This window comes from Lemur catta, chromosome 9, assembly GCF_020740605.2.
Source record: "Lemur catta isolate mLemCat1 chromosome 9, mLemCat1.pri, whole genome shotgun sequence".
Lineage (NCBI taxonomy): Eukaryota > Metazoa > Chordata > Mammalia > Primates > Lemuridae > Lemur > Lemur catta.
This window is the reverse complement of record NC_059136.1, coordinates 4,266,695-4,283,041: the sequence shown is the minus strand read 5'-3', so window position 1 is coordinate 4,283,041 and position 16,347 is coordinate 4,266,695. Positions and strand designations below refer to the sequence as shown.

At 43.2% G+C, this 16,347-nt stretch overlaps 1 protein-coding gene and 1 non-coding gene across 3 annotated transcripts; both read right to left on the bottom strand.

The window, feature by feature from the left end:
- Positions 1 to 7,468: 7,468 nt before the first annotated feature.
- On the bottom strand, positions 7,469 to 7,530 carry LOC123645344. Its single transcript, XR_006737527.1, has one exon. It is a non-coding gene; the product is annotated as a U7 small nuclear RNA (small nuclear RNA).
- A 580-nt stretch (positions 7,531 to 8,110) lies between these two features.
- ZNF774 (zinc finger protein 774) lies at positions 8,111 to 15,831 on the bottom strand. 2 transcript variants are annotated; one of them, XM_045561647.1, is made up of 4 exons: positions 15,742 to 15,831; positions 13,074 to 13,190; positions 10,335 to 10,441; positions 8,111 to 9,529 (listed from the first exon to the last, which is right to left on the bottom strand). In XM_045561647.1, exons 2-4 carry the CDS (start codon positions 13,178 to 13,180, stop codon positions 8,292 to 8,294), a joined length of 1,452 nt encoding a protein of 483 aa, XP_045417603.1. In that variant the 5' UTR covers positions 13,181 to 13,190; positions 15,742 to 15,831; the 3' UTR covers positions 8,111 to 8,291. The 2 variants fall into 2 exon arrangements, with proteins under 2 accessions (XP_045417603.1, XP_045417604.1); XM_045561648.1 differs by lacking the exon at positions 15,742 to 15,831 and having other exon boundaries at positions 13,074 to 13,848.
- Between the last annotated feature and the right edge of the window lie 516 nt (positions 15,832 to 16,347).

Sequence of the window (16,347 nt, the reverse complement as noted above, 5' to 3'; positions counted from 1 at the left end):
ACTTACTTGGAGGTGGGGCCACTAAATCCACATTTTGAGCGATCACCCCGAGTAAGACTGATATAGGTGGTCTTCGACTCACACTCTGAGAATTATTATCTTAGAGGACAAAGTCTAAGCTCTTACTGCTCAGTCTCCCAACTCTTTCTTAGCCTTTTAATTTTAATTAAATTGCTTGTTTCTCTTTTCCAAAAGTGTTGGAAAGTCTCTCTCTAGAGAAAATTGTTATGCTTCAAGTTTCTCCACTAAACTATTAGTCTGTTGTGGAATTGAGAGCAAAAAACCAAAATAAAACAAAACAAACAAAAAAACCTATAAGCTCCTCTGAGGCAAAGATTATCACCATTGTTGCCACTGACATTTATGGAGCAGATACAATGTACCAAGTACTGTACAAAGAATTTTATATGTATCATCTCATTAATCCTCACCCAACCCCATGAAGAAGGTAGTGGGATTAGACTCATTTCACAGATAAGGAAATAAGGGTCAGAGATAGTAAGTAACTTGTCCAAAGCCAAACAGCTCTTACATGTGGACCTCTTTAACTATCTTATTTGTCCTTGTACCTCTAGGATCTAGGGTAGGACTTAGTGTGTCGTAGGCACTCAATAAATTCAGTTTCTTGAGCTGAACTGAAAGGAAAAGTCAAGGAGACCAGATGGAAAACCATCTCTTCAGTTCAGATGAAGGCAGTGGGGATGGAAAATCGAAGCTGGAAACGAGACTTGGCATGCCAGACTACTGCAGAGCTGAAATCTGGGGAGTGACGTTGGGGGAGGGAATAAAGAACAGACAAGGCATTTCCATTTTTTTACTTTGGGTACTTCTGTATTTTTTGGAAATTTTTAAAACAAGCACATGATGGTTTTACAAATTTTTAAAAAGAGAAAGTGTAGAGGCAGCTACTACATGACTAGGCACTAGCAGAATATAGAAAAGAAGGAAGAAAAAGAAATCCCAGCTGACCAGGAGGCCTCCGGCAAGGATCCATAGGAAAATGTGGAGTCATTTGCAGAAAGAGAACTGGGGGAGGGATTCTTTGGGAGGAGAAGCTGACTGTAATTTGGAGATTCTGGGTTTGGGAAGCAGCAGAGCATCCCTGGGTAGTTTCCACCAAGCATCTGGACTTGTAGGTCTCAAATTCAGGGCAGAGATCAAACAATACTCATGTTCCAAGAGATGACGGTTGAAGCCATAAGATTAGTGTGCAGAACAAGAAGGAAAGGAGAAAGAAAGAGGACCAAGAGCCAGAACACTGAGGGGGTGTGAGGCACATGTGAGGGGAAGAAAAGCCAGGGAAGCTACTTGAAAACGAGGAGCCAGAATGTAGAACCATCTCAAAACTACAGCGGGAAAAGAGAATTTCAAAAAGAAGTGCATATAAATGACATTAAACAGCAAAGAATTGTTGAATGGGAAAAAGACTAAGAAGAGGCCTTCAGATGTGGAAATTAAAAGACCTTTGAGAGTCCAGTTCTAGAAGTATACTGGGATCAGTAGCCCTATTAAAAGGGCTTAGACATGAGAACCCCAAGAATAACTACATGTGAGTGGAAGTTGGACCAACGGGGAGGGGAAGGAATGTGATGATAGGGTCTAGGAAGAACTATGTTGAGCCAGAAAGATGTTTGATGATCTTGCCTTTTTGTTCTGGTGCTTGCCATGGTGCTTGGTGATAATGCTCACTTATTGGAAAGTGACTATGCCAGGCACCGTGCTAAGCCCTTCACAGCATGGATTTTCTCAAAGCCCTCAGTTTTTCTCTCTGTAACATGACCTACACATGGCTGCCAAATCAGCCCTCCTCAGACGTTGATTATGTCTCCCCTCTCCTACAACAACATTAGTGACACCCCGCTCCCCAGAGAGTAAGATCTAAACTTCTCAGTTTGGCAACTACCAGCCTTCTTGGTGTGACCTTTATTCGCCTGTCCAGTTTCTTCTCACTCTGCTACTTTTCCAGCACAATGAGTTCCTTGCCTGTGACCATGCATTCATTATTTATCCAGTAAAGATTTATGAGCACCTACCCTGTGCCAGGCACTGCTCTAAGTACCCAGGAAAGAATGGAAACAAGAAAAATTGCTCCCTCCTTTCATGGAGTTTACCAAAAACGAATCAATAAACAAGAAATTATCAGAAGGTATAAGGACTTTGATGAAAATAAAAGAAGGTAATGTGATGGAGAGAGACTGTTGGGGGAGGAGAACTGATTGAGATGCAAAAGTCAGGGAAAGTCTTGGTAAGGAGATAAGTTTAGGCTGAAACCTGGTTGACAAATAGCCTATGTGAAGATGTGGGTGAGGAACATTCTGGGAAGACGGAATAGTTAGTACCAAGGCTCTAAGGAGCACATGACCTTCGTATGACCAAGGAACAGAAAATGCAAGTGTGCTGAGGCACAGCTAGGGAGAGGGAAGGTGACATCAGAAGAGGCTGGAAGAGGAAGCAGACCCTCCCCTCTGCAAACTGCAAAGGCCTCTTAGACCTGGGCAAGGATTGGCCTCTTCATCCTAAAAGCAATGGGAAGCTGCTGATGTTAAGTAGGGAAGTGATGTGATTATACTTAGGATTTTAAAAGATCACTCTGACTTCTGTGAGAAGAAAAAGATCCGTTAGGAGGCTACAGCAGGAATTCAGGTAAGAGATTTTGGTTTTTTCGGACCAAAGAGTGGCAGTGGAAATGGAGAGGTTTGGTAGACAGGTTTGAGAGGAATCTGAGAAGTAAAACAGATACGGCTTGGTGATGACCTAAGAGCAGATGTGCAGAGCATAGACAAGAAGTTAATCGTCCAGTCATAGGGCAGAAGCAAAGGAAAAATGTGGAAAGGCAGTTATGTCCACTCTCACCAATAGCATTTAAATATTCCCTACTCATGGCTAGGGTGGGTGAGAGGGGGTTGGAAGGGCCACAAAGCAGTCACACATTGCCCTTCGAGAGCTCGCATCTTACAGAATAGACACACCTGTAGATGTACAACGTGAAGAACAAAGTGAAAGGAAAGGATTCAATATATGTTACAAGGCTCGGTGTGGTGGCTCACGCCTGTAATCCTAGCACTCTGGGAGGCCAAGGTGGGAGGACTGCTTGAGGCCAGGAGTTGGAGACCAGCCTAACCAAGAGCAAGACCCCGTCTCTACTAAAAATGGAAAAATTACCTGAGTGTTGTGGTGCATGCCTGTAGTTCCAGACACTTGGGAGGTTGAGGCAGGAGGATCGCTTGAGCCCAGGAGTTTTGAGCTTGCAGTAAGCTATGATGATGCCATTGCACTCTACCCAGGGTGACAGAGTGAGACTCTGTCTGGAAAAAAAAAAAAAAAAAAAAATATATATATATATATATATATATATATATATATATGCATACACACACACATATGTGTTACAAACAAGTAACTTGTGTCTGTAAAAGACTGTTAGGAAGTAGGGGAGTAAGGGTAGGAGGGGCTGGAGCCTGTGGAGCTCTTTAGCTTGGAGGTAATATGCCAACTCTGCTGGCAGCTATGAGGTTTCACCTTTCCTCCAAGAACCTGGGGAGAAGGGAGGAGGGAGCTGGAGAGGGACCTGGGGTATAGACTACCCACTTGTATTGTCTCAGAGCATAAAGGGGCACATGTGGAAGAGGCTGCTCATAACATTGCATAGTACTGGGATCTGTGAGAGCCCCAGATCTGTAAATTTTTAGAGCCAGAAGGAGTCTTTATCTGATTTAACAGATAGACTGAAGTCTAGAGTGATTAGCTGACCTGTCCATGTATAGCTGGCTAGTAAATAGCTGCACCAAAACTAGAAGCTTGCTCTTCTAACCCCTGGTGCTGTGCTGCTTCCAGATCCTGCCCCCTGAATCTGAGGTCACTCACAGACAATGAGCGCAAATCATGTTCCTAAGTGTGTTTGGGGTTACGAATCCTTGTGCTAATAATGTAGCTTTTGTTTAGCTCAAATGTCCTCTAACTGGCTCCCTCTTGTGGGACACCCTTCCTGGACTTTTAACATTAATCCAGTGCAAATTCTCGGAGTGTCACTTCTGAGGAGTATCATTCTTAGCTCTGTATTTTCTCATTCTGCATTCTACCCTGGCCAAAACGCTTTTACCTGGGGAGATGAAACCCCTGAATTTCACATAAATTACCCCTTCTACCTGCTGGGCTCTTCCCTTGCCTCCTCATTTGATTTTTACAAATTATTGCCATTGTCTAGGTATTGATCATATTTGATTTAGAACAATACCTGGGTAGATAAAATAAATGAAGATGGCATACTCTCATATTACCATAAAAGGGATGCAAAATCATTCCCAGCTGCTGCTCCTGTTTCAAACCAGGACAGAACTGGGAAATATTAATTGCCAAGTTAGAGATTCTCTCCCTGACTAAGGAATCACTTGAGTATTTTTTGTTTGTTTGTTTTTTGTTTTTTTTTGAGACAGAGTCTTGCTCTGTTGCCCCGCGTAGAGTGCCATGGCATCATTGTAGCTCATAGCAACCTCACACTCCTGGGCTCAAGCGATCCTCTTGCCTCAGCCTCCCGAGGAGCTGGGACTACAGGCGTCTGCCATGACCGCAGGCTAATTTCTTTTCTATTTTTAGTAGAGACAGGGTCTCACTCTTGCTCAGACTGGTCTTGAACTGCTGGCCTCAAGCAATCTTCCGGCCTTGGCCTCCCAGAGTGCTAGGATTACAGGCGTGAGCCACGACCAGGCCCACTTGAGTGTTTACTGAGCTCTTTAGCACGTTGCTTTGTGAGGAACCTAGACAAACTGGAGGGGAAGGAGAAGAGCAACAAGGTACATTAGGAAAGTCATTATGAGATTTAAAATGGATTTAGAAATTTCCTGTCAGAACAGAGTCTCTCACTGGAAGGGGCTTAGAGATCTAAGTCATGGAGGCCAAAATTTAGCCAGCAGTATTTTAAAAATCAAAGAAGTTCTAATCGAGCAGCTATTGTGCTGTTCCTATACAAACTGTACCTCAGGGAAACCAAATAGTTGACATAGACGAGTTCTCTTTATGGAAGTATTCCAGATAATAAATAAAGAAGGAATGATGGAAATAAAATATCACCATTTGGCAACCCCAAATAAAATAAGGGATTATCTAATGGCTGCTAACATCATAAGAAGAGAAACAAGATAACACCATGTACCTCCTAATGGAAGTACATAAGATCATTATGGAGTATTCTTGCCAAACTGTCTGAATATGATCAGGCTTATAGATCCAATCACTACTATTAGGAAAGCAGGGGATAGAGGAGCATTACAGAACACCGTATGGTGAAATTAAGGAAATATAGACCTGTGGGAGACACTACAACAAATAAGTTATGAGAAAAGAAGAGGAAGAAGAAGAAGAAGGAAAAAGAAGAAGAAAGAGAAAAGAAAGAAAGAAACAAAGAAAGAGAGAGAAAGAAAGAAAAAGAAAGGAAGGAAGAAGAAAGAAAGAAAGAAAGGAAGGAAGGAAGGAAGGAAACAGGAGAGGGTGGGGGAGGGAGAAAAGAGGACTTTAGATTAAAGCTTGTAAGAAACATACCAACCAATTGAATATAGGACCTTATTTAGATTTTTTTTTTTTTTTTTGAGACAGAGTCTCACTCTGTTGTCCAGGCTAGAGTGCCGCGGCATCAGCCTAGCTCACAGCAACCTCAAACTCCTGGGGTTAAGTGATCCTCCTGCCTCAGCCTCCCGAGTAGCTGGGACTACAGGCATGCGCCACCATGCCCGGCTAATTTTTCTATATATATAATTTTAGCTGTCCATATAATTTCTTTCTATTTTTAGTAGAGACGGGGTCTCGCTCTTGTTCAGGCTGGTCTCGAACCCCTGACCTTGAGCAATCCATCCGCCTTGGCCTCCCAGAGTGCTAGGATTATAGGCGTGAGCCACCTCGCCCAGCCCTTATTTAGATTTTGCTTCAAACAAACTAAAAACTAAAATAAAAAAAAAACCCAGATGGTTAGGGAAATGTGAATGTTGACTGGGACACTTGATGATATTATTATACAAATCACCATCATTGTGGCTATATTTAGTAGAGGAGACAGCTTTTAAAACAATGGTTCTCAAACTTGAGTGCATGTCATAATCACCTGGAGGGCTATTAAAACACCCAGAACACAGAGTTTCTGATTCAGTAGGTCTGGCGTGGGGACTGAGAATTTGAATTTCTAATAAGTTCCCAGGTGACGCCGATGCTACTGGTCTAGGTTCACATTTTGAGAACCATTGCACTGGATTAAGCAGACTTTTTTTTTCCTAGTCAGTTATCTAATTACTCTTTCAAAGAAGGTGCCAAGGTTATCAGCTGAGTTCTAGCCCCCCTGAGTTACAGCACTCAGATGGCATTCCATGAACAGATGAGAATGAAGTAGTGTTCCAAGGCTGATGTAAAAATTCAGTCTGTATTGATGTAGAAGGCTTGAAAGTAAAAAAGCCTTCAATCCACCACCTTTCTCTCTAAAAAAATGATAACCATCCAACTCCCTCCTTAACCACTTGTACCTGCCCTTACTCCTCCACTTTCATTCCATCAGGATCAAGCACAGGAGCCTGAGAATCGCCCTACAACTTAGGCTACTTCCCTCCATCATTTCCAAATTCAGACTGGTTTAACGGATATCATATGGGTCCTTCAGTCCCATGTTCTCTCCTTTAGTAGCGTCTCAGAGGCACTCTAACAGAACCCAGAGCTGGTCTGTTGTTGAAGAGGAAGACTGCAGACTGCAAATCTAGTGATCTGCCCCCAAATCTGGCTCTTCTGTTAACTATGTGACCTGTGATAGGTCATGTCACTTAGCATTTTCACACTTTAGTTTTTCAACAGTTAAAAAAAAAAAAGTCCCTCATTATGAGAGAAAATGGGACACCTTGAGAAATATTAGCCAAAACTTCTTGGAAAAAAGACATTAGCAACAGTACTATAACATTAAATCTTAGAGATATTACATTTACAGTTTAACAACAAAGTGCTTATATGTGTGTGTATGTGTGTGTTTGTGTGTCTGTGTGTGTGTGTGTGTGTGTATGTATATATTTTAGATCCTAATGACACCTTTGTGAGGTAGGTAAGGTAGGTAAAACTTGGGGCTGAGAGAAGGTGAAAGCCTGGCCAAATTAAGGGCCAGGGCCAGGGCCAAACTCTTTACCTTCTCAATTAAATCAGTGTTCTTTCCAACACACTGCATTCCCTCAATTTATTTCAATTAAATATAAGAATGTACTAGTGCATAAAATGAATGGCCCTAAAAGGATCAGAGAGTTACATTAACCTAATAAAACTAAATGACCAATGATCCAGCAATTTAGAAAACAAGGGTTGCTTCCTTCAACTAAATACCAGGAAAGATCCCTGTAATATCACTTGACATTTTTAGCAACTTTGCTTCCACAATTTTACATGCCTCTTCCAGATCTCTCTGATTTGCTCATCATAGAATATTTTCTTTCGTTTTTAAAAAATAGATTTAGGGGGTCTTATGGTGATGACCAGAAAACCTGCTAGACAAATACTAAAACAGCTGTAACATTCATAGAATATTTTCTATATCTCAGATGACAGCAAACCTACAGTGGAAGTACTTCATATGCTGCTGTTCAAAGAGCTTCTGAAATTCTTTCGCCTCTAAGTCACAAGACTGCAAACATCCTGTATGATAATTCTGCCTCGTCATGGCAGTGAGACATCTGGTGACTAATGCCTACACAGCGCTGGACCGGGAAAGAATTTCCTTTTTATTAAATCTATATGTTCAGGCCCCAAACCTAGCTCCAATCTAATTTCTTGCAAGTTCTGACCTTGGGAGTGCTGCATTAATAAATTCCTTATTGAATAATAAAGCTGACACAAGCAACCAAGCTTGTATTGAATGTCTTTTAAAGGCCAGGCACTGCATTAAAGGCTTTATATAAAACTTCAAATCTTCATCATTAATAATAATAAATGTGACCATTTATTTATTGAGCATCTACTTTGTGCCAGGCACTATACTTGGTCATTTACATGTGATCTCTAGGCCACATTTCTCTCACTTCTCATTTAGTAACCAGGCATAGACCATTAAACTTACTTTCCCTAAGTCAGTCATACACTGAAGGAATGCCTTTTGTGTTCAGAATGTTATTTGGACCCTTTACATTTATCCTCTCCATTATAACAGAGAAAAGGAAGAGAGAGAACAGATCAGGGCCCAACTTGAGCTACTGAAGTCCAGGTTTTCTTTGTTTGGGGTACTTGAAGACAGTAGCAATGGAAATTTGGAAGAGAGTAGCAGAACCACTAATGACTATTTCCTAAATCAAATGAGTGTTTTGATGGCATAAAAGATGCGCTTTCTGACGGAAGCTCTTGTCACATTTACTACAGTGAAAAGGTTTTTCTCCTGTATGTGTTCTCTGGTGTGTGAGGAAATGGGACCGCTGATTGAAGGTCTTGCCACACTCAGGACATTGGTAGGGTCTGTCTCCTAAGTGGATTCGTTGATGGGTAATGAAGTGGGAGCTCTGATTGAAGCTCTTCCCACACTCGCCACATTTGTAGGGTCTTTCTCCCGTGTGGATTCGTTGGTGCTTAATGAGAGCAGAACTGTCAGCAAATCCTTTCCCACAGATGTCACACTTAAAAGGTCTCTCACCTGTGTGTGTTCTCTGGTGTGTTACCAGATGCGAGCTCTGACTGAAACTTTTGTGGCAGTCGGGACAACTGAAAGGCCTCTCTCCTGAGTGAGTACTCATGTGAGCTACAAAATGAGAACTATCTCTGAAGCCCTTCCCACACTCTGGGCATTTAAAGGGCCGTTCTCCTGTGTGGGTTCGTTGGTGCTTAATCAAATCGGAGCTCTGGCTAAAACTCTCCCCACAGTCATTACACCTGTAAGGCTTCACCCCCGTGTGGGTCCTCTGGTGGGTGATGAAATTTGAGCTTCGACTAAAGCTTTTATGACATTCCAGGCATGTGTAGGGCTTCTCTCCTGTGTGGGTTCTTTGGTGCATTATAAGGTGTGGCTTCCGCCCAAAAGTCTTCCCACATTCTGGGCACTCATAGGGTCTCTCACCTGTGTGGGTTCTCTGATGTTTCATAAGTGTCGAGCTGTCACTGAACTTTTTCTCACACCCATTGCATTGGTAGGGCTTCTCTCCTGTGTGTGTTCTCCGATGGGTGACAAGGTCTGAACTCTGTTTGAAGCCTTTACCACACTCGATGCATTTATAAGGCCTCTCGCCAGTATGAGTTCTTAGGTGTCTTATAAGATAGGAACTCTGGTTAAAGCTTTTCCCACATTCTGCACACACAGGTTTGTTTCCTACATATCCATCCAGGAGCTTGTTTAAATCCCTCTCCTGTGAAAAGAGCTCCTGCTGGCCCTCTCCGGGAAGGGTTCCATGTTGTCCTTCTAATTCAAGGCCCCTTTCCCAGTTTCCTCTCCAACCAGGAGCATGAGAAATATTTTTATTGGTCCTTTCTGAGGATGTTCCACATTGTTCTGTTTCAGAAATGTTCTGATTGAGTTTTGCCACCTGGTGCTCAAAGTCTGAAAAATTAACAGAAGTAACAGAGAATAAAGTTATCAGTTATCAGGAAAGAACATCAGAAAGCGTAAGAAAGAATAAAATTACTGTTTCTGCAGCAGATTAAACTTAAATCAACCACTGTCTTTCACTTTGTGAAAAGTTTATTGAAGTTCATTGAGCTTACAGAAAATATGAATTCATAAACTCTTTTTAAGATTCCCAGATGAATCTTGAGGTAATCTTGATATCCTTCAAGAGCGTACCACATATTGTCAAAATTCGGCAACTCTTGCAAAGATGTTAGTTTATACAAAGTGAAATGCTTAGTCAAAATGAAGACTTCATTCTATTATTGACTGCCCAAGAAGCCAAATTTAAACTTCTAATAGTAAGAACAGGCTGGGCGTAGTGGCTCACACCTGTAATCCTAGCACTCTGGGAGGCCAAGGCGGGAGAATTGTGTGAGGTCAGGAGTTCGAGACCAACCTGAGCAAGAGCGAGACCCCATCTCTACTAAAAATAGTAAAAATTAGCCAGGAAACTAAAAATAGAAACAAAAAATTAGCCCGGCAAGGTGGCGAGTGCCTGTAGTCCCAGCTCTTTGGGAGGCTGAGGCAGGAGGATTTCTTGAGCCCAGGAGTTTGAGGTTGCCATGAGCTATGCTGATGCCACAGTACTCTAGCCTGGGTGACTAAGAGAGACTCTATCTCAAAAGAAAAAATAAAAATACCAGGAACAAAAGTCTAGGACAGCATTCCAAATTCTTCATCTAAACCAGGGCTGAAATGCTAGATTTCCTCCCACTGGGTAGCACTTGCAACTCACCTGAGTGACTTTCCCTTAGAATCTTCCTTGCCTCAAAGTTATGGAGTGGTAGGACCCATGGCTCTTCTTTCTGTGCCAGCTGGGAGATTACATTTGGTCTAGAAATCCTGCACAAGAAGGTAAACATAGGATGTGATTCTGAGCCAATCGCACAAGGCTTGACCCAAATCCAAACCTTTCTCCTTTCCTAGGTAGGGGAGAACACCAGGGGAGCTCTAACGTGTGTTTGGTCTCATTAAACAGATAGCTATGGTAAAGTGATAAAACAGGGTGATCTCCCCAGAAGGCTAAGACAAAAGCCCTTTTTCTTCCATTAAAAACAAAACAAAGGCCGGGCGCGGTGGCTCACGCCTGTAATCCTAGCACTCTGGGAGGCTGAGGCGGGTGGATTGCTCAAGGTCAGGAGTTCGAGACCAGCCTGAGCAAGAGCGAGACCCCGTCTCTACTAAAAATAGAAAGAAATTATACGGACAGCTAAAAACATATATATACAGAAAAAAATTAGCCAGGCATGGTGGTACATGCCTGTAGTCCCAGCTACTCGGGAGGCTGAGGCAGGAGGATCGCTTGAGCCCAGGAGTTTGAGGTTGCTGTGAGCTAGGCTGAAGCCACGGCACTCTAGCCCGGGCAACAGAGTGAGACTCTGTCTCAAAAAAACAAAAAAACAAAAAAAAACCAAAGCAAAACAAAACAAATCAGACTCAAGTGATAGAAACTCTAGAATAAGCACAATAACTCATTTCTGAGGGCACAAAGCTAAACTTATGCAGAGAGAGAATTTTATCAGAAACAAAGCTGCCATGACCTCACCCTTAGAAAGAATCAAGGAACTTAACTATAATGTTGGGCTTTAACATTTTCCCAGAAGAGAAACAGTGGATATAGCCATGAGAAAAAGACAAACACTTGCTAAGAAGAAAAAAAAATAGGCAAAGGAAATGAATAGGGAACTGACAAAAGAAAAAAATACAAGCAGCCTATAAATGTATGAAAAACCTTTAACCTCACCATTAACCAAAGAAATTCAAATTAAAACAATGATACATTTAGGCAACACAAGTATAGTGTAGAGGTAATGAATGCAAACTCAGAAGTCACACTGCCTGGGTTTGAATCCTAACCCTGTCTCTTACAGGCTGTGTGGCCTTAGAAAAATCACTTAGACTCTGTGTCTCAGTGTCTTCATTGATAAAATAGAAATAAGAATAAGATCTACCTCACAGGGTGGTTGTGAGGATTAAGTGGTAAGTCCTCAATAAATGTTAGCTATCATCATTTACTTTACACAAACTCTTAAATTATAATACCCACTGTGACAGGTGGAATATAAAGAAATGAATACTTTGATATTGTGCTTGTGGGAATAAATAAATTGATTCACTCTTCTTGGAAGGCATTTGGCAAAGTATTAAATATCTTAGGTATGTATCCATTCTTTGACCCAGCAATTTTAATTCTAAGGAAATGATAAGATTATACTTTAATAAATAAAACTTCTAAAAAAGACAATTAGCTAAAATATATTCATAACACTGGTAAAAATGTGGAAATGACCTAAATGTCCCACAACAAAGGAATAATTATATTTGATTGAACCAAATGAAACTGTTATTTTTATAGGTAAAAAAAAATGGTCAAGTATGATTCAGTCTAATATCCTACTTCATACAACAAAATATTATTCCATACAACAAAATATAGGTGGTTATTTTAAGTGATGTACAGAAAGATATTTATTGTCAAAATATATTCACAATACAATGCATAAGAAAGTAGGATATACAACTGAATGTATAGTATAATCCCAATATTGTTCTTTTATGTATATTTTTATAAATTTTATATATGCTTAGAAAAAGGCTGGTAGGATAGTAACTTTTCAGTTGTAGGATTAGAGATGACTTTTGTTTTCATTTTACTTGTCTTTTTCTTTCTCTCTCTCTCTCTTTTTTTTTTTTTTTGAGACAGAGTCTCCCTCTGTCACCTTGGGTAGAGTGTAGTGGCATCATTGTAGCTCACTGCAACATCAAACTCCTGGGCTCAAGCGCTTCTCTTGCCTCAGCCTCCCAGAGTGGTAGGATTACAGGCATGAGCCACAGTACCCGGCCTGTTTTTTTCTTTAATGAACAAATATTACTTGTTTAATAGATATGAAGTAAAGCAGGAGGAAGGGTAGCCATGGTATTTTAGAAAGAACACTGGAAGTGTTTATTTTCAAGTGACAGGCAAAAACACCATAGGGACAGCTCCTCCTTTTCTGCAAAGACCTGGGTTGGACTCTCACCTCTGCCACTTAACTTTTGAATCTCAGTGTCCTTAGCTGGTAATACGTATATTAAAAGTTATAGTAAGATATTAATAAGACAATATCAAAGACATCTGCAAACCATAAAGTGCCATAAAGACAGAAGTCATTCTTTTTCTGCCAGGGAGGCAACAATTAATCTCACAGAGGTCTGCAGCTCTAAGAAACCAACATCCCAGAGACCACTCAGAGCTAGACCCTCTCAAAATATCTAAGTCTTAAATCTAAAGAAGCGTAGTGGCCTGCTGTGGTGGCTCATGCCTATTATCCCAGCACCTTGAGAGGTCAAGGTGGGAGGATCTCGCTTGAGCCCAGGAGTTCAAGGCTGCAGTGAGCTATGATCGAGCCACTGCACTTCAGCCTGGATGACAGAGCAAGACACGTCTCTTAGAATAAAATACAATAAAATAAATAGAGAAGAGTAGCATCCTTACCCTTTGAGAGCCCATTCTCCTAACTGTGCTGGGCGGCATCCCTGAAGAGGATTTTCTAAGCAGTGTCCAGGTAACCCATTCTTCCCTGAAGTCCCCAGCCACATCATCAAGGGTCATCTGTTCGTAAAGCAAGAGACCTCAATATGCATCAGTAGCTCCCTAGATATTCTCACCATTGTCTGAAAACCAAAAGACGGCTCCCAGTATACCCAAACAAACCTCCCCTGAGGTTTAGAACAGCCCTGAGGTAAATTCTGTCAACCACAGGAAGATTGCTTTTCTTGTCCTGTTTTTACATGAGCCTTCCCTTGGCCAACTTTCCCACCACTAAGAAAGGCCTGGACCTCCCAAACACACCTACAGAACCCTCAGTCTTTTGGATACATAGACTTTCTGAGGAATAAATTGTTCATCATGAACAAGATAAACAAAAGAGTTTACAGATATAATTTGATTTCTGGAAAGCTTTTGATTCTCTCCAGCTACATTTTCCTCAGTAAGGTAGGAAATTATAGACTTAACTATACTCATGTTAGTTATGACAATAGCTGACTCTTCTTGGCTTATAGATTTGGGGTCAACCTCAAGGGACAGACTATGCAGAACCCCAAAGGGAACTGTGCTGGGTACCATTCTACTTCAAGGTTTCATGGAGTCAGAAATAAGACTTAAAAAGACAGGGATTTTAAAAAAGGACACAGATAGGTTGTAAAAATAAGTGAAATTCAATGGGGATAACACAAAACACAACCCTTGGGGGCTGAAACCAATCATTAATAATTTATAAATTGACAGCAATGTCATGAAAAAAATTACTTTTGGGGAGGGTGATCAGAGTTGATTCAACAGTCCCCAACCTTTTTGGAACCAGGGACCGGTTTCATGGAAGACAATTTTTCCACAGGCAGGGTGGGGTAGGGGGCTGGGGGTGGGGGGTGTAGGTCTCCAGAGGCTTCAAGCGCATTACATTTATTGTGCAGTCAAACCTCTCTGCTAATGATAATCTGTATTTGCAGCCGCTCCCCAGTGCTAGCATCACCACCTCAGCTCCACCTCAGCTCATCAGGCATGAGATTATCATAAGGGGCACAAAACCTAGATCCCTCTCATGCGCAGCTTACAGTAGGGTTCGAGCTCCTGTGAGACTCTAATGCTGCCGCTGATCTGACAGGAAGCAGAGCTTATGTGGCGATGCGAGCGATGGGGAGCGGCTGTAAATACAGATGAAGCTTCGGCTCTTTGCCTGCCGCTCACCTCCTGCTGTTGGGCCTGTTCCTAAAAGGCCACAGATCTTACCAGTCCATGGCCTGGGGGGTTGGGGACTGCAGGATTACTGAATGCATCATTAATTCATTCAGTAATTAAGATGTTGCAAGGTATTAGAAGTCACAAAGAAACATATAGGATAATGTTTTTTCTCTTAAAGAATTTCCAATAGAAACAAACACAAGTCAGCTAACTGAATGACAACCAGCTACAAAGAATTCTACACTTCAGTGGAGGAATAATCAGACTGGGGTGAGGAGGTTTTATTTTTTCACATCTTTTGTCCCACCAATCAAAGCACCTGTTTCCTACTAGAACACACACACACACACACACACACACACACACACGCGCACAACTTTTCAAAGAAACATATGTTTACAGACATTGTCATTGGTCATTCATAAAGTATTAAGTTTTTAAGGACCTAAAGACTGTAGGAACACATTTCATCTCTTTGTTTTAAACCTTAACAAACAACAATAATGTCATTAGGAAGCAATTGTAATGAGGGTTTTGAGTATAAATTTTATCACTACATTTCCTTACAAAACACAACTGCAGGCTGGGCGCGGTGGCTCACGAGAGGCTGAGGCGGGAGGATCGCTCAAGGTCAGGAGTTCGAGACCAGCCTGAGCAAGAGCCAGACCCCGTCTCTACTAAAAATAGAAAGAAATTATCTGGCCAACTAAAAATATATAGAGAAAATTAGCCGGGCATGGTGGCGCGTGCCTGTAGTCCCAGCTACTCGGGAGGCTGAGGCAGGAGGATCCCTTAAGCCCAGGAGTTTGAGGTTGCTGTGAGCTGGGCTGACACCATGGCACTCACTTTAGCCTGGGCAACAGCGTGAGACTCTGTCTCAAAAAAAACCCCAAAAAATCCAAAAAAAACCACAGCTGCAGCGCTCACCTGCAGGAGGCAGAGCAATTGAGGGGAGAGAATTCTTGGCCACGGATATAGAAACCCCGTCTCCCACCCAGCCTCCTTTCCCCTGTGCAGGTGACCTCAAAGGCCCCACAGCACTGAGGTGCTGTGACTAGGTGCCATTGTGAGAAGCACCGGTTTGTTCCCTGCGTTTATTAATAGGAACATGACTGCACGGCGGGGCCGACACCGCTCTCGCTCCGGCGCCGCAGGCCCTAATCCGGCGGCAGCGGTCAGAGGGTCAGAAAGATACACTGAACCCCGGGACCCCCACAGAGGAGCAAGAAAATTAAGAGGATGAGTTATCCAGACAACGGTTCAGAAGCCACAGCTACTTATCCCCACACCTCAGCAAGACCCCGGGCTCCGAGCCGAGCGCAGGACCCCAGCAGAGGAAGCGACAAGGTGGCGGGCGGCCCCTCCACGCCCCCTCAGCAGCGCGCGGGCTGCCGCTGCGGTCTCCCCCCGAGTCACTCACCGCCCCAGGGCCCAGCGGGGATGGAGCAGGAAGTGAGTCCTCCACCGCGGAGCCGCGCCCGGCCCGAAAGCAGGGCGGTCCCTCCCAGAACCCGACCCGGATTCGTGACAAGGCTGCGGGGACACAGGTGGACTCTACGTTCGACAGCCCGGAGCCGGAAAACACCGCCCCTGCCATCTTGCCATTGGCCTTTCAGTTTCCATGGCTAGGCGTCTTCCCTGTCCATAGGCTTGTTGAGCTGTCAATCACTTCGGAGCCTTCTGGGAAATGTAGGCCCGAGCAAGACCTCAAGGACTCGGAGTACTGCGACGCCCCATTTCAAGCGGTGACAAGTGCTAAACCCAATTCTTGAGCTACCGGACCCTGAAAACCTCCTCTCTGCAGCAGAGGGCGGGATCCAAATGCTGTACCCCCAGAGCGGCATCCGCAGATGCGACTCTCCTAACCTCACCCGACCACCGCGGAGCGTACCCAGGGCGAGGCGCTTGGTCCCTCCAGGCGCGGAGCAGCTCTGCGCTCGGCCTTTCACCGCGGGCGGCCGGAGCTTGCCGGGTGTCTGCCGCCGGCCGGTTCCGGGCCAACTCAGACTGGGCACAAGAAAGCCCC